The sequence below is a fragment of the Rhinopithecus roxellana genome, chromosome 2, assembly GCF_007565055.1.
Source record: "Rhinopithecus roxellana isolate Shanxi Qingling chromosome 2, ASM756505v1, whole genome shotgun sequence".
In the NCBI taxonomy this organism is placed as follows: Eukaryota; Metazoa; Chordata; class Mammalia; order Primates; family Cercopithecidae; genus Rhinopithecus; species Rhinopithecus roxellana.
This window is the reverse complement of record NC_044550.1, coordinates 412,148-435,101: the sequence shown is the minus strand read 5'-3', so window position 1 is coordinate 435,101 and position 22,954 is coordinate 412,148. Positions and strand designations below refer to the sequence as shown.

General features: G+C 35.9%; 1 protein-coding gene across 11 annotated transcripts in view; it reads left to right on the top strand.

Annotated features, from left to right (window-relative positions):
- The window catches only part of FAM13A (family with sequence similarity 13 member A), a 405,569-nt gene that overhangs the window by 325,143 nt on the left and 57,472 nt on the right, over window positions 1-22,954 (top strand). For 10 of the 11 annotated variants that reach the window (XM_030914589.1, XM_030914582.1, XM_030914592.1 and 7 more), the window contains 3 exons: window positions 1,061-1,102; window positions 15,775-15,816; window positions 18,464-18,643. In XM_030914589.1, coding sequence (XP_030770449.1) covers window positions 1,061-1,102; window positions 15,775-15,816; window positions 18,464-18,643 — 264 coding nt within the window. The remainder of the gene's footprint in view (window positions 1-1,060; window positions 1,103-15,774; window positions 15,817-18,463; window positions 18,644-22,954) is intronic. The other variant, XM_010356894.1, reaches the window with a different exon arrangement.

Sequence of the window (22,954 nt, the reverse complement as noted above, 5' to 3'; positions counted from 1 at the left end):
AGTTCAAAGATCACTCCAGTGGACAGCAAGGCAGAGGGATTCATTCTATACTTTGAGATCATTTATTAGGAAAAATAAAACATGCTAAAGAAAGGAAAAGAAAATACAACAAATATTTTACATTTTAAAAATTAAATTTCTAGGCCAGGCATGGTGGCTCATGTTTGCAATCCCAGCACTTTGGGAGGGTGAGGCGGGAGGATCGCTTGAGCCCAGGAGTTCAAGACCAGCTTGGGCAACGTAGTTAGACTCCGTCTCTACAAAAAAAAAATAAAAAATTAGCCTGGCATGGTAGCACGTGCCTGTGGTCCCAGATACCCCAGAGGCTGACGTGGGAGGATCGCTTGAGCCTGGGAGTTTGTGGCTGCTATGAACCGTGATCGTACCACTGCACTCTAGCCTGGCCAACAGAGTGAGACCATGTCTCTTAAAAAAAAAAAATAACTTTCAGTGTATTAAGCTTGATATTTTGTCTGTGTTGTTTGAGGAACTTAAACTTGTTAATGATTTCATTTATGTCCTTTCATGTTATACACACTAGTTAATACTTAGTAGAGTAACTACAGAAGGACAAAGAGCCCGTGAGTGTGGTGCTGTTTACTGATGTGCTCTTCATTGCTAGGGAATCATTCCTGAAGTGGCTCGTTCTTAACAGGAAAGTTTTGTTGGTTGTTTCTTATTTTCATCATCATGTTAATGAGCTGCAATCAGCTTTGTTGAGATAAATTAGTATGTAATTGTTTTAAGGGTTTATGTGTAATATATGAATATTTGAGTTGGGCCCCTAGAATAAGGCAGTAAAAAGCTTCCTCTGGAAAATGTGATGTGAATTACTTTTGTCTTAGCTCATCTTGAAAGAAGCCTCACTTGATGGTATCCTGACAAGAAGTAATTGACTTTGGCTAGGTCCGAGGTAGATCGTGTTTTACTAACCTTACTCCATCATGAGATTGGCTTTAATGTGCTAAATCAACATTTTTGACCGGTAGAACATTTTTAGTAAAATTGACATGTCATATTAACAGACATTATATTAATTCAAAATTTATTTTCCTTTTAGTTCGCAGGAAGATGAAAGACCTATTTCACCTTTCTATTTGAGGTATTTATTTGATTTTTGTTGGTCTACTACAGGGAATAAAGGAGGGTTAAGGCTTCTTTGGGTTTATTTGCTCATTTTAATCCCTTTCAATAGAACATTCATTACTGTGGCCAGACTAAGCTTGCTGGAGCTCTTTACCTTACTGTATTTTTCCCTTTGGTTCAAGAAATATATTTTTAAAATGTATAATATAGTTCAAACAACTAAAATAAGGTATTTTGTTTTAAATTTGAAAGTGCCAAGGTGATCATTTTAATTTAAAATCTGCCCGATGATTAGGCTGTAAGCAAAGTTAAAAATCTCCATTTTATACGTATACATATGCATAGGTTAGTGGGGGCCAATAGGTACAAGACCCACTCACAGACAAAGCCTTGGGTTGGGTTACATCATTTTCTATGTCATAGCAGAGAAGGAAACTAAATATTCAGCAAGTTTATAGGATTGAAGATGATTTTCTAAAGCTTATAAACCCAGAGTAACAACTGTTAAAGCAGGTATGTTAACAGAATTCAAGATCACTTCTGTCTGGTGAATGAATGCTGTACTGACAGGGTTTTCCGAGTGAGTCATCTGAGATATAGCCTAGAATCAAGTTTCCTTATTGCATTTCTTTTCTTACTACCTACCCACTTCAAAGGCTTAGAAAATATATTTGAAAAGTATATAAGCATGTAAAATAATGCTGATGTTTGTTTTTTGAATCTTTCCTGAAGTCTGCTTTTTATTTATTTTATTTTATTTTATTTATTTTATTTTATTTATTTTATTTTATTTTATTTTATTTATTTTTGACAGAGTCTCACTTTGTTGCCCAGGCTGGATTGCAGTTGCAGGATCTCAACTCACTGCAACCTCCGCCTCCTGGGTTTAAGCAATTCTCTGTCTCAGCCTCCCGAGTAGCTGGGATTACAGGCACCCGCCACCATGCCTGGCTAATTTTTGTATTTTTAGTAGAGACAAGGTTTCACCATCTTGGCCAGGCTGGTCTTGAACTCCTGACCTCGTGTTCCACTCGCCTCAGCCTCCCTAAGTGCTGGGATTACAGGCATGAGCCACCATGCCCGGCCTGAAGTCTACTGTTTTTTAAAAGAAATGTCAGGATATGCAATACAGAATTTGTTTATTTATTTATTTTTGAATCTGACTTGTTGAAATAGTCCCAGAATGGATTTAGGCTATAATTCAACCACTAGTACTTCAGAAATGTGTCATAGGACTTCAGGCTTAGCCAAGTAACTGCTTTTTAGTAGTGTTTACCCTTTAGTGACTTGCAGCGTATTGCATAATCACTTTATGGCAAGAGAGGGAACATTTGAGGTTTCAGTATGAGACAACATGGTCCATTTTTTTCATCCTGGTTTCCTGCCAACCAAATCAGCATACTCTGGTTCATAGGCTATCTCAACTATGCAATTCCTGTGGACACATGAGGATGTTGCTGAGCACGTAGTGAGTCTGGTATTCATTATATAAATACACACAGTAATATCAGCAAATGCTTGTTATATATTAATGGAAATTCAGTTTTACATAGTATAGGAGACTTTAGCACTGGATCATGCCAACTAATGAAAACTTATTTCTCTGGACGTCCTGTTCTTGCAGAATGAAAGTACAAGAAAATAGAGTAAAAGAAAATCAATAATATATTTACCGAACTCTTAATAGAAGCTACTTGATTTTTTTCAATGTTGAGTCGTAGAAACTAAAATATGATAAAATTAGGGGGAAAAAGGGAATGAATATGCACACTGGCCCACATTTATGGTAGAAAAAGGAAAAGTTACCAGCAGGTGTTCTTTTCATATGATGGAGATTTAAACCAAGCAGAACTATTTCACAAATGCAAAAATAGTAATTATTTAGCCTGAAATTAGAATTTTAGAAGTAGGCCCAATCAAGACATAAGACACATCTGCTGAGAGGGGAACTCACTGGAAGTAGATCCAGCCACAAGCAGCCCTGGAGGGGATAGGGCTGGGAAAGCTGGTCAGCAGTGGGATATTCAGTTTGGTGGTTAATTCTGAAAGTTCCAGCATAAAGAGGTGGAACAGCAAAACTCAGTGGCTACAAGTCTGTGAGTGGACAGTCTTCAGAGAGTGCAGATCCGAACAGACAGAAGATGAGAGCAGAGCAGACCTCCAGTCTCAAAGGAAGGAGGGTAGATGACCCATAGCGGCACTCGGGAACAGGAGGTCACATAGTGATCCTGCTAGTGGAGTGGAGAAGAGATGGATTGTATATAACAGGACAGAGTCTGTGTCTGGGATAGAGGATACAGATGGAGAGCATGTGAAGAGGCCACAGTGCACACTAGTGGAGGTCCCAGGACCTTGCTGTGGCTAGGGGAGAAGAAAGGGATGCAGGAACAGGGAACCAGAGAGGCCGTTTCAGCCATTATGTTGCTCTTGTTATCACCTTATGGAATTTCAGTTCTGTAATGTGATATTCTCATTGAACAGTCATGCCTGAATCACATGTTAGTCTACCATATATTTCAGTTACCTTCAGTCCTTTCTGTAATAAGGTAGGGCTGTTGTAAATAGACACACAGTCATATTTTTATTCTAAATCGAATATCTTCTGTGATAACAACTCTGTCATCTCTAATTTCAGTACTTCTCCAACTTAACTCACCACAGAGCCATTTGTTGTTTTTTGCAAAGGAAGGAAACAGTAGCTATCAATCTACACCTGCCACCATTCCATGTAGCAAGTTAATTGCAGTTATAGGAGCTCAAACAGTAGGTGTCATTGTTCCCCAGACGCTTATTAGGGATTACCAGCCCAGTTGAAATGATTAGGGAAATGAAAGGGAAGAATAGATTATGCCAAACCCTTAGTAAGACTACAACATAATAAACATGACCTGCAAACTTAAGGTAGAGAACGTTCTTGGCCAGGATGTTCATACCCTGTTCTCTTTTATATTCTAGGCTGGAATCCCAAACAACAGGGCCCCTACCTCAGTTGCTCAGCTGAACATCAAAACAACTTGGTGGTGGTGTTCTTCTGTGCCATGTTCAACCTTTTATTGTCTGCATTCTTTTACCCGGCCTCCAGTCAGATCTGTCTAGGATCTGTTGCCGCTCTACTTCTGTTTGCCTGAGTTTTCAGTGTCTCCAAGCCTGCGTTTGGATTTCGGTGTTTGGTTTCCACTAAGACTCGGGTTCTGCATCTCCACTTGCTGTTTCTCCTCATCTCTACCAGCTCTCACCTCCCCTACACCACTTTCATGCTCCTATGAGCAGGATCAGATCCCATCCTTATCCCATTTCATCAGACTTCTATCCTTGAACTCCTTCTTTACAAATTCCTGGATTATACATATAACTTGCATGCCTAGAACCTGTGTTTAATGTGCTTTATCAAAATCTTAGGATATATGCTTCAGGGGCTATATACCAGTTTTGTTCATTGGGCTCTAACTAGCTCACCTGGCATCTGAAACTTGGTCCTTGCTTAGCTAACGCCTGTCTTCTAGCAGGTGCACTGATCTTCCTCTCTTTTCCTTTTCTCATTTAGTGCTCCATGAAAGTCCTGGAATTGACCATCTTTAAAAATATCAGCCCAAGTTTTAATACTCACAGTGCAAACTGAGGCTAAATTATTAATTTAGCAGGTTTGGATTAAGGTCAGCTTCAGTATTTTGTCTGTTTTCTAATTTTCCTGAAGGTGCATCAGATGGATTTATTTCTAAGTTAGCTGTTTTGCAGACAGACTTACTGCTTCTAATTTGGTTAATTTTTAATTGCTGGAGCCTAGGAACTATCGATTTTTCAGTATCATAACTGTACATTTATGTTAGAGAGAAATGACTTTGGCTAAATTCAAATTAAAATATTACCTTTTAGATGGGATCTGAATATTATACCATACCACTCCTATCCTGATATGTAGAAAACTTCTTTCTAAAGCATTTTTAGATAGTTTTTCTGAGGAATTGCTTTCCAAACAACTTATGCTAGAATTTGTATATTTGTGATTTTTTTTTTTTTTGTATTATGGTTCATTAGCTTTAACTTTTAATAGTTTGTTTTTCTCCTTAAGAAGCATATTGTATGTTTTCTAAATGAATATTTTAAGGTAAAAATCCTTCATTATCACATGGGAGAGCTTTGGAGAAGTGTAGCATACCAGACATTACATTTATTCAAAAGCCTGTTTTAGGCTACTGACTAAGAAGTAGAACAAACAAGCAAGCTATTTATTTAAGTATCTACTTTTTTAGCAACATGATAAAGTCAGCTAGGTATCTGGATGTCTTTAAACACAACTACTTATCAAAAATATTTGTTTTCTTTTTTATTATAATAGTGTTTCCTTTTTTTTTTTTTTTTTGAGATGGAGTCTCACTCTGTCACCCAGGCTGGAGTATAGTGGCATGATCTCGGCTCACTGCAACCTCCATCTCCTGGGTTCAAGCGATTCTCCTGCCTCAGCCTCCACAGTAGCTGGGATTACAGGCATCCACCACTAAGCCCAGCTAATTTTTGTAGTTTTAATAGAGAGGGGGTTTCACTATGTTGGCTAGGCTGGTCTCAAACTCTGACCTCAAGTGATCCGCCCGCCTCGGCCTCCCAAAGTGCTGGGATTACAGGCACGAGCCACCACGCTTGGCCAGAGTAGTGTTTCTAAACTGAGGGGGCACATCCCTCTACCTGTGGAGCTCTGTTGTTTTGGTTTTGGTTTTTTTATTATGGTAAAATATAAACAAAGGTTGCCATCTTAGCCATTTTTAAATGTACAGTTCAGTGGCATTAAGTACATTCTCATTGTTACACAACTGTCATCACCATCCATCTTCAGAACTCTTTGTATCTTGTAAAACTAAATTCTGTACTCACTAAACACTAATTTTTCATTTCCTTCTTTCCTTATCCCCTGGCAACCACCATTTCACTCTCTGTCTTTAAGAATTTGACTACTCCAGGTACCTCATATAAGTGGGATCTTACAGTCTTTGTCCTTTTGTGACCAGCATATTTTACTTAGCATACCTCAGGGTCCATCCACGTTGTAGCATGTGTCAGAACTTTCTTCCTTTTGAAGGCTGAATAATATTTCCATCTATGTATATGCTACGTTTTGTTTATCTTTTCACCTGTCAATAGACACTTAGGTTGCTTCCATCTTTTGGGCATTGTGAATAATGCTGCTATGAACATGGATGTACAAATATCTGTCCAAGTCCTTGCTTTCATTTCTGTTGGGTATATACTCAGAAGTGGAATTGTTGGGGCCAGGCACAGTGGCTCATGACTGTAATCCCAGCACTTTGAGAGGCCGAGGCCGGTGGATCACGAGGTCAGTAGATCAAGACCATCCTGGACAACACGGTGGAACCCAGTCTCTACTAAAATACAAAAAATTAGCCGTGCATGGTGGTGCATGCCTGTAGTCCCAGCTACTCAGGAGGCTAAGGCAGGGGAATCACTTGAACCTGGAAGGCGGAGGTTGCAGTGAGCCGAGATTGTGTCACTGCACTCCAGCCTGGTGACAGAGCAAGACTCTGTCTTAAAAAAAAGAAAAAGTGGAATTGTTGGAGCGTATGGTAGTTCTACGTTTAATTTGTTGAGGAACTTCCATACTATTTACTACCCTAGCTAGCAGCTACATCATTTTACATTTCCACAAGTACAGTACACAGTTCCAATTTGTCCATATTTTTGTCAATGCTTGTTATTTTGTTTTTTAATAATAACCATCCTTATAGTTATGAAGTATGTGGATTTCTTAAAGATGTTTGTGTCCCATTGGTCAGGATTCTAAGTCTCTGCTTGGGCTAGGTGCTTACACAGAACCAGACCAACAGTATAATTGAGGAATGGCTACAAAGTTTACTAATGTTTGTCATACAGTTTTTAAGACTCATTATTGAGTTCTTGATCTGAGAATCACTAGTCATTTTTTTTTTTTTTTTGCATAGTTAGATGTAAGTATAGATTCTAGGTTTAATTCTAACAATGTTAATGAAATATTAAGCATATGTTAGAGCTATATAATTTAGAAAGATAAATTATATACATTTTAAATGATTTTCTTCATATCTTTTACCTCAGCATGATAAAGAATAATTCACTTGTAGAAAATTACACCTTTCCATTCTGCCTAGATCTCTTGTTACTTCATTCCTCAGTTTCCCTGCCTCCCTGTGGGCTTCCCTTTGTAGAACTTCAGATTTTAATAAAATTTAAGAATCTAGTTTAAACAGGTAGCAGACTGCCTTTGCTTGATACAGTACTCCCAGCTTTCTATTTAATATCCATGATAATATAAAATACAAACCCTAGAGACAGCTCTGTAGCAATGATAAAAACAAAAGCCACGTCAAAGGTCACATCATCTATGGGGTGGGCAGAGAAACATATTTTTACCTTGCAGACTTCATGTTCTGCCATCTGAACAATACAGATAGCCACAAAGAGAAAAGGAAGGGAGGAAAAACTGACTTTGCTTTCTTCTACTGTCTATTGCACTAACCAGAAAAGTTGGTGACATTTCCTCAACTGAGCAGAAACTTATTTTCTGAACCATCTAGAGCCGAGTTGTGTTACTGTTTTTCACCTCTCTGCCCTCATCAGCTTTTATACTTTAATATCCATTCAGACAAGAATACTCAGCGTACAAAACAATGGGGAGGAAAGGGATTCTCCTGGGATGCTCAGTCACCTAGCAAAAGCATTTGAGAAAGGGATAAAGGCAAGAAGATTATTGGATTTTCATATGTGCTTTCAAGTGTACAGTACCCCAAAACAAACCACAAATTTGTTTCTGATTCTCCAGCATAATCATAAAATGGAACCAAAAAGCAAGTCTACCTAAGTAGTTATTATAGATTATTCTAGGGCAGATTCAGATACTGGCTCTTCAAATCTAAATCCAGGAGGAGCCATCTGCTCACAGCCAGGTAGACAATTATATAAGCTAAGAACAGTCTACCTACCCAGGTTGTTGGAAATGGTTCTACCTAGATTGATTGTTCCACCTCAAGAACCACTAAGCACAAAGAAAGAATTTGGGACCTATGAAGAGAAATGACAAACTAGGGGAAAGGATGATTTGCCTCGATGACTCAGCATAAAAACAGAATCTAGAGAATTGAGTTTTATAAAATTCAGATGAAAACTTGAGAAGTAATATTGTTAATCTTCTCAAAAAATGCTCAAGGACATAAACCTTTCTGAAACATTAGTAGGAAGCCATTAAAGTGGAGTAGGCTTAGAATTGAAAGACTGGGGATACAGAAAGAACAGCTGAAATGAGGAGGGAAAAACAACCCTAGAAATGTTTTAGAAGAGACTTTAAAAACTATGTTGAAGGCAGTAAAGAAACAGAAATGATTAAAAATCAGTCAAATACATGATGAAAGAGAAACTGGAGAAGCCCTTCTGGAATAAAAAGGAACAGGATAAAGATAAAAACTACATGACAGCCTGTACACAGTAGCTCTGTCCTGTAATCCCAGCACTTTTGGAGGCCAGAGTGGGAGGATCTCTTGAAACAAAGGAGTCTGAGACCAACCTGGGCAACATAGCAAGGTTCTGTCTCTATAAGAAAATAAATAAATTGGCCAGATGTCTTGATGTACACGAGTTTCTTTTGAGGCCAAAGTAAGAGGATTGCTTGAGCCTAGGAGTTTGAGATTTCAGTGAACTATGATGACGCCACTGTACTCCCTCCAGCCTGGGTGACAGAGCAAGACACTGTCTAAAAAGAAAAACCACAGAACTGTCAGAATAATAATGTTAGATGTGAAAGTCAGAGATTGAAAAGCCATCTGAAAACTATAATTCGAATGAAGACATATTTGTAAAAGTACAAGTATAGGGTATGCCCAGCTAAGTGAGAGATAAATTTAAAAAACAATTAGTATGAGGTAGAGATCTGATTATTAGCATTGGTGGAAGGGCAAAGAAAGTAATGAAGCTATAAATTTCTTGTCTTACATAAACAGGAAAATAGAAGCAGGTGTCAAGAGGTTTTTTTGCTTCTTTTCTTGTTTTATTAGGTTGGTGTGAAAGTAATTGTGGTTTTGCCATATTTTTAATAATGAGAGAAATATGGGCATGAAAAGCAACCATAGTAGAATTTTGCATAGGATTCCTGTATTCAAGATGCCTTCAAAAGAGAAGAGCAATGGCAGCAACCAAAGGAAAAACAAGTTCCCAAATTAGAAAGCATAAAGCAAAAACAATACTAGAACAAATCTATCAGCTATGACAATAAATGTAAATGGATTAAAATCTTTAAGAAAAGCTAAAATACTAAAAAAAAAAAAAAAAAAAACTCTAGTTGAACTATACTGTTTGCAAAAGAGTTATACCTAAAACAAAGTGGCACAGAAAGGTCAATGATAAAAAGATAAACATATATCTGATAAATGTGAACAGACAACTGAAGTTGAAGGCCAAATTTGTTAGAAAAGATAAACTGGACTTACTTTATTATCTAGATTTACAGTATTATCAAATCATATAAATTTAAATTCTTATATTATCAAGGATAAACAAGTAAACACATTTGAAATATAGGACTTATGCATGTAACTATATGTCCATAACAAAATTTATAGGATATATAGCATTGAGAATTTTGTAAAATTAATAAAATTTCAAATAAATGAGCACCTATATACATATGTGAAACTTTGCATAGTACAAATAGAGCTCAATCAAGCATTTCTGCTGCTTTATAAACAGTATTCAGCTATCTTTAAAAGTTCTTAAAGAGTAGAAATTTTGATAGCCAACAATTTCTGACCACACTGTAATTAATGACAAAAAAAAATTTCAATAAACCAGTGAAAACTCTTGTAAGGGGACAGGAGGAAGGGGATAACTCAAAGAGTAAATAAGAATCTCAAGTGCATATTGTTAAGAAAATAAAGAAAAAGTATATATCAAAATTTGTGGAATAAAGTCTAAACTTTTTAAAGAGGTAACCTAACACAAGATTGAAGATAAATCAGCCACACATTCAGAATAAGAAGTTATAGAAAGGAAGAAAAAGCAATCTCTTTGAAACCTAAAAGAATTCATTAATAATAAAAGAAAACAGAAAACAAGCAGAACTGATATTTGAGTTCAGGAGCTGGTTCTTTGAGAGTAAAAATGAAAATTACAAGATACAAAATTCTTGATAAGCTTAAAAAAATGAGAGATGATACTAATAATCATAATTTAAGTTTACTGTAAGGGTTATAATACTTTTTTAAAAGATTAGAGAACACTTCGTGCAATTTGAAACTAATAAACATGAAAACCTAGAAGAAATAAAAATTTTCTGCATTATATAAATTTGGAGAAAAAGAAAAAATCTATTTAAATAAAAAAAGAAAAACACTTTTAGTAACCTAATTCTAATGAAATAACTAAAGGTATAGCCACAGATTTATGTAAATAGTAGCATTATTTGAGAATAAAGATTATTCAGAGAATTGAGGACATGCTCTGAAGCCGGACTACATAGATAGAATGGAGCTGTGTAAACTTAAATTAGATACTTCTCTGATCTTCAATTTTCTGTAAAATGGAAAAGAGATACAGTATGTAAGTGAATTATGCACTGCATTTTATAATTTTGTTAATATAGACCTTAGTGTAAAAACTAAAAAAACTTCCAATTTCTTTTTATGCTAAAACATACTAAATATATGAAATTGAAAACATCAATAATTGTCAAAAGAAGCTGTATAAAAGATGAGTATTCTGACATTTTGATGGGTTACATTTGATTTGTTAGAATAAATTTTATATAGTATTAAGATATAGCTGTGAAGAGTAATTTTTTTCTTCAAATCAGACTATTTAAAAGAATAGGAAATTTGAATTAGAGAAGGTATGAGGACAAATATTTTCCTCTTTTTGAGTTATATCCATGTAGTATGTTTTCAATTTTTATTCTAGTATATTATGCACAGTATTCAATTTTAAACCAAAATTTGAGGCTACCCAAAATGTTTGTGATCATGCAACTTTCATCAGAGTTTAAATACCTACAAATGTTCCGATAAAGTTCTGCATATGATAATCATAGCTAGAGGTTAAAGCAAAAGGAATAAATATCGAGGATTGAATTGTTTTAATGTAGGACACTGTGAAGAATGCACTAAAATTATGAACAAAATTTAATTTAGAAAGCTGTTACACAATAACAAATATGTGTGTTGTTATATATGTACAATGTTGATGCTGCATATCAACTTACAGTATTTTAAGATGATACTGAAAATACTATACTTTGTTAAATTGACAAATTAAAAATTTTAGGCTATTTTGATGATTGTTACATGAGATTTATCCTTAGATTTATTTAAGCAAACATCTCATAATTGTCTTTTTAATCCTTGCTCTATTAGAAAAATAGAGTAAATTTAAATATTATATCTTAGAGAAACTGATAATTTTGTTGGACCTCATGTTTCCTAATAAAACGGTAATATTTTACAGGCAGGATTTTATATGCCATAGAGGAGAACATACTGAAATAAGAGAACACACAGAAAAGAAAACACATGCTTTTCAAGATGTCTCCATTTTGTAAATTTGAAACCTCTTTTGAAATGTATGCTTTTTTATTTCAAATCAAGAGATTTAATTAAAGAATCACTTGTCAACAGGCATCTGTGCATCTTATCACATGCAAATTTTAGAGACTAATATTGCTGAGCATAATTGGCTTAAGGAAATATAGTTTGGGTTTTGCTAATAAAAATAAAGACTAAAGATATTTCAATATGTCATAGACTATATTTCAAAGTAGGCTTAGAATCTATTTTAAATGACCATACCAATAGAATATTCAGTTGCATCATCACTAACAGTAGGCTTAGGTTTGAATTTGGCCATAGAACTGGGATCTGCATATGAGTGAGCATCTTTCTTTCCATTTTAAATACTTGCTTTGTCAACATTAGGAAATGAACGCTTCCATATCCAACTGTTTATAATGCATAAGTAAGAAATTTTCTTAGCAAATCAGTCAAGGACTCTGAGAAAGAAAAATTCATTATTAGCTCTCCGCAGAAGATAAAAAGCAAGCTACATGCAGATGAAGAAGGAAATTTCTTTATCTTTCACTTTGCCTTATTTGCTTATTGTTTAAATGCTTATTGCTTTTTTGTCAGTATCTTAGTTATGGAAGAAATCTCTATTGCTGTTGTTAAATATTCTTTAAAATTTTGTTAAGGGTGAATTGTTAAGTACATCCCACAGGAACTATGACGGTGGATACCTGAACTAAATACCAAAGTTATTTTGGTAACTAATAAACCATAAATTTATCTGATACTATGTCATAAAACTAAATATGCAGTCATAACCTTTTGTAATGATTTAAACTTTAGGCAGTAAGCTTGAACCTGAGATAGAACAATTTTTTGAGGTTTCTTTTAGAGGTAAAAGAAACCACAGAGATCACTAGCCAGACTTTTCATTTTCTGTGTGAAGAATCCAACCCAATGCAGCCAAGCTAACCAACAACCTGCCAGTGATTTTGTCTAATCAACTGCAGAGCCAAGACCAGAACTTTCTTTTCTGATTACCAATGGAAAATATCTTCTCATAATACTTTATTTATAGGAATTCTATTAAAAGAACCTGAAATTATAGACTAGTTAAATATACCAGAAATTCCAGAGGACTATTAAGAACATCACACTTTATTCTAAAACTGTCCTAAAATAAATATACTAGCAAAAATATGAATATGATTTAATTACTTTGTTTTATTATTGATTTATTTGTTTACTTTTGTATTCTGAGAAATGTGCTCTACAACTGATTTAGATGGTTCAGGTCATTTTTCTCTAAGCTGTTGGAGAAATTTCAATGTGTTGACTTTTATTCACTGAGGTTAACATGAGTTTTCTGTATCATACCTTCATTACTTAGATTACAGGGGGGAGGGGGGAGGGATTGCATTGGGAGTTATACCTGATGTAAATGACGAGTTGATGGGTGCTGACGAGTTAATGGGTGCAGCACACCAACATGGCACAAGTATATATATGTAACAAACCTGCACGTTATGCACATGTACCCTAGAACTTAAAGTATAATAAAAAAAATTAAAAAAAAAGATTACAGTATTTAAAAATCATTATTGGGATATTTAAGTAATCGAAGTTTTAAAGAATTTTGGTTGCAAGGATATAGAGCTTCTGCCACTCAGTGTCTTCCACAAACCAACAGTATTAGAATCACTGAGGAGTGTATTAGAAATGCAGTCTCAGCTTCCCCTTCCCAAGACCTAGACCTGCTGAATCACAGTCTGTATTAACAAGTGCCAAGGTGATTTCCTATGCACATTAAGAATGAAGAAGCACTTATTTAAAGAGTTAGAAATCTCAGACCCTCATCTTGTTTGTTGTTTCCTTGTCTTTTTCTTTTTTGCCTTTCTTTCTTCACTCTCCCTTCATAGAAAATGAACGTCAAAACATCAGGATCTGCTTTAATAGTCAAAAAGAAGACAGTTCAAAACGATGTAGAAAGGATGAAAGGAAATACATGTCTTCATTCTGAGATGGCATAGGGGACTAACAAGCTAATGACATGTCTTTGGAATGTTTTTTAGCATCTAGCAGATCCACATTCTTTACTCTCTTCTGAGTTTTCCCCGAGTCATTACTCACATGGGTCCCTGCTCTCAAAACCAAGGTTGTGTAACTGTACTGAGAAGTGGAGTATAGGAGTTAATTATATAGTGTTGAATTTACAGAGGGTGAGCCACAAAGTAGCAAAAGCAAGAACTGCTTGTTCCAGTTAAAGACAGAAAGCAGAAAGGGGTTTATTGTTGGTTATGTAGCCTGGGAACCACTATGAATAACAGGCATTGTAAGGCAGAAGAGAAATTGTTGTAATTAAAAGCAAAGTAAAATACCTAAGGCCAGGCAGGCCTCCATATCCAGAGATGACTGTAGTGAGTAACAGATTGAAAGACAAGCTAGTGGAGTGATTAAGAGCTTAGACTCTGAGCTAAAACTTTTCTTGGTTCAAATCCCAGCTCATCCTATTTCTTGGCTCTATGGCTGTGGGTAAGTTATTTAACCTTTCTACCCTCTTCATCTGAAAACAGTAGTACCTCTTCATAGGGTTGTTGTAAATAATAAGTGAAAAAAAAAACTATGTAAAAAGTACTTAGCACAGTGTCTGGAACATAGTAAGTACTCAGTAAGTCTTAGGTGTTTGTATTTATTTATTTATCTTCTTAATTATTTAATACTTACTTGAATCAGCTTCCCTTTTACCTAATCACATGATTTTATGTGGTTTTTCTGGGTTTCAGCCATGGTCTGTGGCCATAACAAAGAACTACAGCTTTAACTAAAGAAAATAGTCTTGGGTAAACATTTTTTGATCACCTCTGGGATAATGAGTAGTATGGAAGACATGATGGTGGTGGTAGTGGGAGGGAGTGTGATGAAAGAAAATGAGAAATATTATACAATGCCTTGAGGCTTTGAGATTCTACATTGAAAGAGATGAGATATACACTTACATGGGAGAAAAACCTGACAGATGATTCCCAAGCAACATATTCATATGTTGAAAATTATACCGTATAAATTAGAATGTTTGGAGTAATTGAAAGACAACTATCAATATTGGTCCTTAACAACTTTGATTTTCTTTGAATGTCTTCTACCAAGAAGGAAAAGAACTATTAGAACTATTAGGTAGAAAAATAGTTTGACACGACTAAAGATTGTCTCAAATCTGCTCAATATTTAACCTCTTTTTTTAAAGGACAGACACTTTTAAATCTTGATTCAAAAGCCAACTAAACACTAGAGGGCAGGTTGTGAGAATGTAATGTGTTAATACAATTATATAATTGTATAACTGCCACCCTCAACACTCATTGTGGTTATGTGAACATAAGTGCAAGCATGAGGGGGAAAGTTCCAAAGCTTGCTAACCTGATAGTGTTTTGTAATTTTATCATTCTACTTTGTGTTGACCACTTCTCAATACTTTTAAAAGAATTCAGGCTTTAGAAAAAATGGGAAAGTCATGAAAGTTTGTAAGTGCTCAACAAAAACATTATAAATTAGATGTTAAGCTGACACATTACAGAGCTTGAGATGCTTTCCATCCTGAGAAACTTAGGAAAAAAATGTGGCTTCGAAAATATGGTTTAGAAATAGTCATATAGAAAACAACATTGGTTCCTTGTTCTCTATCCCTGTGGTCCCCACTGCCCTCTGCCTGTTGAGGGCAGAGTTTTAGAAAGATGTTCTGTTTCCTGGCCTAAGAGGAGAAGGAAGGGAATAGATTTGGGCTGGGGAAAGATAGAAATAGGTGAAGTAGGTGGCAGGAAGTCACTTGGCCACAACTGACATTTTAGGAAAATGAAAAGACCTTGAACTAGGGCTGCTGTGGCAATAGGTTGACAGCTAAGAGATGGTTCTCCAAATTTATAGAATTGTCTGCCATGGACATCTTTTAAAAGGAGAAAAAGCCACTGTTATAAGGAAGCCGGGCCATCTCCATTTCTAGAAACAAGCGAAAAATGAGCATCTTTCATTGGATGGTTAAACATTGTTTTGAGGATCACTTGGGAATGAGCTAATTTCTTTCAGCCTGTGATCCGCTTCAGATGTTTGGTTCATCATCTCTGATCTTTCATCTAACCTGACTTTCTTTCTCTTTGCTTCTTTTCTGCAGTGCTCATGTACCCCAAGTCAGCAATGTGTCTGCAACCGGAGAGTAAGTTATTTGGGTTGGGTTTTTGGGCTTTGGGTTTTATTTTTAATGCCCTTTTCCACTTATTAAACAGAAAAAAAAAAAAAGCAAGTCTAATGGTGTACAGTATTGGAAGATTCAGATAATAAGCAGCCAGTGACTTTTAAACTATATGGAGGAGAGGACTACATAGGTTTTCTTATTTGAGCTTCTGTATGTGTATTCCTACAGACGACTCCAACATTAGAAAATATGAGCTTTTTGTTTACTTCATTAAAAATAATGCCAGGATCATTTAATATTAGCAAGTAGTCTAATGTGCTTTGGGAGGCATCTTGCAATGGATAATGTAATTAAAGGTTAAACCATTAATCATGTCTTTACTCCTGCTTAGTTCATTTGACTGAACCTACATTGACTGAGTGCCTGCAACACACCGGGTACATGTTAGATGTGTAATGTCAAAGATGCCTTGGGCCCTGTCTTCAAGGATGTTACAGTCTAATAGGGATGCAGAAAAGAAAACAAGTTAGTGATGGCAACAAGTCCCTGGTCCACAGGGCAGTGGCAGTACTCTCTTAATTATGTCATCACACGCCACTTCCTCCAAAGTCTTCCACTGACACTTAGACTAAACCTAAACTCCAGTTATCAGTCCTTGCTAACGCCTCTGACCATATTGCTCATTACACTTCAGCCACATGACCTGCTGTTCCCAGGGAGGGCCAACCTTATTGCTGCCTCAGAGACTTTGTGTTGGCTGTTCCTCAGCCTGACCAGCACTTTCTTATCATTCACTCCTTGTTCAAGTGTCATCTTATCCAGGATTCTATTCTTAACTATCCATATTCACTTGCCACCACTTTACTCAGTGTTTTAGAGAACTTATTACTATTGGAAATTACATTATTTCTTTATTATCTATCTTGCCCTACAGGAATGTAAGCTCTGTAAATACAAGGAGCTTGTCTGTCATGTTCATTGCTATCTCCCCACTGCCTAGAAAAGTGCCTGGCATATATTAGGCACTAAGTAAATAGTCATTGAATGACGGAACAGCTCCTGGCCCACATATGTTTCCATCACACGTACCTGTTCTCCTTACTTGCTGGGACATGAGTGGGCCTTTTTGGAGCATCTTCTCTTGGCAAGGATCAGGTGTAGGAGGTGGGGTGGATGGGTGTGATAGGGAGAAGAGAGAAGAATTAGAAGAAGCACTAGTTGAAATGAATTTGGATCTAACAGGATGAATTTCAATTTTTTTAATTCCTTGTTGGGAGAGAAAACAATCAGAGGGCAGGACTGACCTCCTTTGGCTTTGTCAGTTTCAAAGATATTCAAGAACTGCACCAAGACTGACATATTCTTGCCTTTTCCATTTCCTAATAACCTTTCCTTATGGGTCTTGTACAGCTTGGAAAAGGTGCAGGGTTGTTCTGTTTAGGTATTTCAGTTTCATCTGGATGTTTGGTATGTTGTAGGAGGCCACCTCTGACATAATGCATTTTATGGCTTCCTCGTGAATGTGTTATTTATATATTGTGTACATCTCTTATGTGTATATTAATTTACTCACAATCCTCTGAACTGCAATTAAATAATCTTGAATCATTTGACACATGGAGTTCTATGTATAAAAGTTCTAATGCCCAAGTTAATTGGACTATACTTCCTCCTGATCTTAAAATATTTTTAATAAAATTTGAATAAGATAACTATGAGTGGATTATAAAACTGCATTTGAAAAATCTGAAATTAGTTAAGTTCTCAAAACACATTTTATTTAAGTAAATGCTATTTCTCAGCCTGAGCATTTAGAATATATATATAGTTCTTTTTCAAGTGAAGAGAAACATGGTTTGAAGAGTCAAGAACTTTCCAAAACAGCTTATTTGGAAATAATGTGGTGCCAAAAGAAGGTTTACACACCTTGAAAGATTCTACAGCTTTAAAAATGATTCCATTTATAGCTTACCATTCACTTTTCAGCCCTTTGTGCTTATCTATTTTCCTCAGGTTGAACAAAGTAAATCTATCCTTCCAATTTCAATAATATGTTTTGGGGTGTTTGCATGAATACAACTTTAATTATAAACATCACAATTTAATTGAATAGAGGTTAGGAAAGATTATGCCATGCTGTTATGAGTTCCAATTGTTCTGGTGAGTTTTTCCCCCAAATATCATTATTTTCATATAATTTGTCTTAGATTCTAAATAGATAATAGGCATCATAAAATTATTTGTGCCAGTTTGCTTTGCAAATCACTCTCTCTTCCTCTGTAGAATTGGTATGAAATTGCCTTTGTGAAAATAGGTCTACTATTATTCTATGAGGGCAAAAAAAAATCTTTCCTCATTCTACCTTATATTAACTGACCCCGGTTTCCTGAATGCCTCATAATTGTTGCTAGACTTGCCATGAGCATTTCAGCAATACTAGCTTCACGAAAATGAGAAAGTTATTAAATTGGCAGAATTATTTTCATTTACTTTTGGTTTTACCACATAATGCAGATATTTTTTAGATTAATGCCTCATCATTGCTCATGAAGTTCTAAAGACCTTCCATTGGAAATACAGGTGTTCCCAAAACTGTAGGCACATATTTTTTTAAGGTGATCACTGATGAACTTGACTGCTTGAATGACTCTGCATTCTTTTTTGCCAGACTCTTAGAAAGAACCATCCGATCAGCTGTAGAACAACATCTTTTTGATGTTAATAACTCTGGAGGTCAAAGTTCAGAGGACTCAGAATCTGGAACACCATCTGCATCTTCTGCCACATCTGCCAGACAGCGCCGCCGCCAGTCCAAGGAGCAGGATGAAGTTCGACGTGGGAGAGACAAGTGAGTTGGCATTGATTCTTCCTCTTACTTGAGTTTTCTCTTCTTTTAAAAAATATACACCCAAATTAGTCACTGTGTTATAGTCGTACCTCCTGGTCCTCTCCCATTTCAGTATTTAGGTTAAAACTTTAAGAGTTTTCAGTTTGTCTATTCTAAACTTAGCTACATTTGGAAATTTATAGGTGATTGCATAAATATTTCTGTTTCATCCAGACATTTGGTATGTTGTTAGAAACCACCTCTGATTGAATACACCCAATGGCTTCCTCATAAATATCTTATTTAGAGGGATTCTGAACCATGGGTAGAGAAAGTTACCATATGGTATTTTTTTTTCTTGCTAGACAACATTAAGTTGACTATTTAGACTTGTTTATGAAGCAGCTGATTTCTCCATTATATTTATGTGATTAAATAGTCAGATATCACTATAATACTCTAACATTTGATTATGTTTTAGCATAAGAAAGGTTAGGCTTAAATCTACTCAAAAAATGAAAAGCCTAAGTTCTTTATTATAATAATCACTAATTTTAAAGGCATTCCCATAGTATGATTTTTAAGAACAGTATTACAAAGAACTTTATTCTCCATGAAAAAAGATTTAATAAAATACAGATGAGCAATTACCATTTATGTTATTTAATAATCATGATTTAAATTGTCAAGGAAAATAAATTTATATAGAGAATAGACTATGCAGCTATTCATATATTTTCCCTGAAAGTTCCAAGGTTATTTTTATTGATTGTAGCCTTTAGCCTCTTTATGGTGGTTGTTTTGATCTCCTTATTAAATGTCAAAAACTAAACTGAACCAGACCCTAGCCCCCCTCATTCTTTTTCTTTTTTTTTTTTTTTTTGAGACGGAGTCTCGCTCTGTCGCCCGGGCTGGAGTGCAGTGGCCGGATCTCAGCTCACTGCAAGCTCCGCCTCCCGGGTTCACGCCATTCTCCTGTCTCAGCCTCCTGAGTAGCTGGGACTACAGGCGCCTGCCACCTCGCCCGGCTAGTTTTTTGTACTTTTTAGTAGAGACGGGGTTTCACCGTGTTAGCCAGGATGGTCTCGATCTCCCGACCTCGTGATCCGCCCATCTCGGCCTCCCAAAGTGCTGGGATTACAGGCTTGAGCCACCGCGCCCGGCCCATTCTTTTTCTTTCTTTTCTTTTTTAATTTTTAATTTGTATGAATATATAATAGTCATACACCCCTCATTCTCATTCTTTTTCACCTAGACTCATAATCTACATTAAACCCTTATGGAAAAAGCAAAAAAGCTTTGTTTTGTTTAAAGAAAAACACAAAAGATAAACAGTATAAATAAGTTTCATGCTGTACCTCACCGAGATGTTTAAGTGCTATATTAGCAAATGTAACTTTAGAAATAAAGCAGTATCAATAATATAACCCACTGATTTACAAGTAACATATGCAGTACTTTTCAAATAAATTCTCATGGAGCTGGTGGATAGAATAGTTGTAATATTTCATTTAGAAAATAGAAAAATTATAATACAGGAGATATTTACATTTCTTCTACTCCTGTGGCATGACATGAGATATTTACATTTAAAATTAGCTACTGACATGTTTATAGAAAATGTTTAGAAATATAATTAGTTTATATACTACCTCTAATATGTTGTAGAGAAAGCACAAATTATTCATTTGACACTGTTCTTATGCTCTGCCTCATTTTTTGCTGAGGAGTAGGTAGCAACATTTTGCATTTTAAAAATATCCTCAGTGTGTCACGATATCCTGCTTTCCACCCTCTTTGTTTGGACAGAGGGCTAGCAGGTGGAAGTGGGAAGTGGTGGGGAGCATGAGAGAGAACAGAGTGTGATGGTGCTGTTGGTGGATGCTTGGCAGCAGGTCTTGGGGAGGACAGTGGAGATAAAAACAGATGAGGGCCCGACAGGGCAGGGAAATGTGAAGCACAGCCTCACCTCTCCTGAAGAACTTAAATAGAGAGCTTCCCAAGCCCAGGGACATTTCTAGCATAAGTTATCTTGATTGTTTTTTACCAGCAACATCAGGAGAACAAAAGGAGATGGGGAATGGTAGCTGAGTGATGGTCTGGACTATACCCATGAAACCCTAGCCTTTCCCTTAATTGTTCTTCTCTTGGTATTGCCTTCACCACTCCTCCTGGTCAAATTATAGTTGGGCATTGAGGAAGAGAATCTTGGGGTGCAAATAGTACCTAACCTGACATACTGTGACACAATCGTGTCTTGATAGTCCTTCAACTCCCAGTCCATACTGAACGGCTTCTCTTAGCTCTCCAGGTCTTTGGAAGACTGAGACCCTTATCTCTCAAGCCCCCAGATCCCCTAATTTTGTCTGGTCCAGCTTTGACCACAGGTCAGTAGTCATTTCCTGCAACCCTTCTCCCCTCATCTTCATGCTGGGTTCTGTCATCCTTTCATTCAACTTCCTTGATCCAGCGTTCTCATTCCACTTATTTCTTCCCACCTCCACTCTTTTCCTTTTGCTCATCTGCTTGCTTGAAATACTTTTCCAGCCGGCTGATTCTTTCAGCATCTCCTCTTCGGTGTCAGAATTCTCTTTTAACCTTCCTTTCAATGAGCCACCACCATAAACGTCTTCTCCAGTATCTCCAGGAGAGTCATGAACATGTCATAAATTATAAGAAGGTCAAGAATCATTAATATAGCCTATAGTCAATGAGTTTATCATAGTATATGCTTCTATACAATTGATTCATTTAAGATTTTTCACAAGTCTTTTTTTTTTTATTTTATTATTATTTTTTTTATTATACTTTAAGTTCTAGGGTACATGTGCATAACGTGCAGGTTTGTTACATATGTATACTTATGCCATGTTGGTGTGCTGCACCCATCAACTCGTCAGCACCCATCAATTCATCATTTATATCATGTATAACTCCCCAAGGCAATCCCTCCCTCCTCCCCCCTCCCCATGATAGGCCCCAGTGTGTGATGTTCCCCTTCCCGAGTCCAAGTGATCTCATTGTTCAGTTCCCACCTATGAGTGAGAACATGCGGTGTTTGGTTTTCTGTTCTTGTGATAGTTTGCTAAGAATGATGGTTTCCAGCTGCATCCATGTCCCTACAAAGGACGCAAACTCATCCTTTTTTATGGCTGCATAGTATTCCATGGTGTATATGTGCCACATTTTCTTAATCCAGTCTGTCACAGATGGACATTTGGGTTGATTCCAAGTCTTTGCTATTGTTTTCACAAGTCTTTATTCAAAAAATAAGGAAAGATTAAGCTAGGCTGTAATATTCTATTCAAAACTATAAGCTTTTTGAAGTGGTTAAAAAGTGTTTAGAAACATGGGAATCTGTTTATATTATTATCTATTATTTTGCCTCTAGTAACTTAGAGATGCAACAAATTAAAAAGTATTCTTGAAGAAGCCAATGATGACTGTATTTCAAGATGAGTAAAAGAGTCAGTAAAGTCGTACTAAAGTCATCATGGCCAATTTTTGAAATAGCAGTACCAAAGATAGACGAAGACTACAAATAACTTCATTCATAGGTACAAATGATTTGTTATTTGTCTGAATTCATAAGGAAATGTAATCAGACCTATATTACTGTTTGCTACTATATAAACATAAAGGTTTAAACATAAAATCTTCATTATGTAAAAATATTCAGCTAAATTCATTTAGTAAAAAATTTATCTGCCAAGTTTACGGAAATGTGAAATTTTGGTGATGGGTATATGGAAGTTTGTTGTGATAGTGTCTCTACTTCTGTATATGTTTGAAAAAAATCATAATAAATATGTTTTTAAAGCAAAGCATCATTTAAGTGAAAATGGTTTTCCATCTTCCAAAAACACAATGAACTGGAAAATTGATCCAAATGTTTCTTTGTTATATAAAGACTATATTAAAATCCTGCAAAGTAAAAGAAAGCAGGCTATATTTGGGGAATAATAAATAGTTCAGCATTGCCAGGACATTAAGTAGGTATGTAGGGGTGAGGAGAAAATCCTGAAAAAATGTGGAAATAAATCTAGATAATGAAAGTGAGAGGTCCAGAGATCTAAGTTCAGTCAAATCCAAGTTATGTCAAATATGATTGAAATCTGACAGAGTATTGCAGGAAGGAATTGAGTACACCTGCTCCATCTAAGATTAGATTTAAAGAAAAACAATCATGTGTTTTATACAGAGCTGTATCTAAATAAAGTGCCTCCAAAGTCTTTAACAGTGATAATTGAGGACCCAGTACTATAAGGTGATTCAATGACGAAAAACAGATATTGCACCCAGCCTCTTGGATCTATAGTGTAACTGAAATTA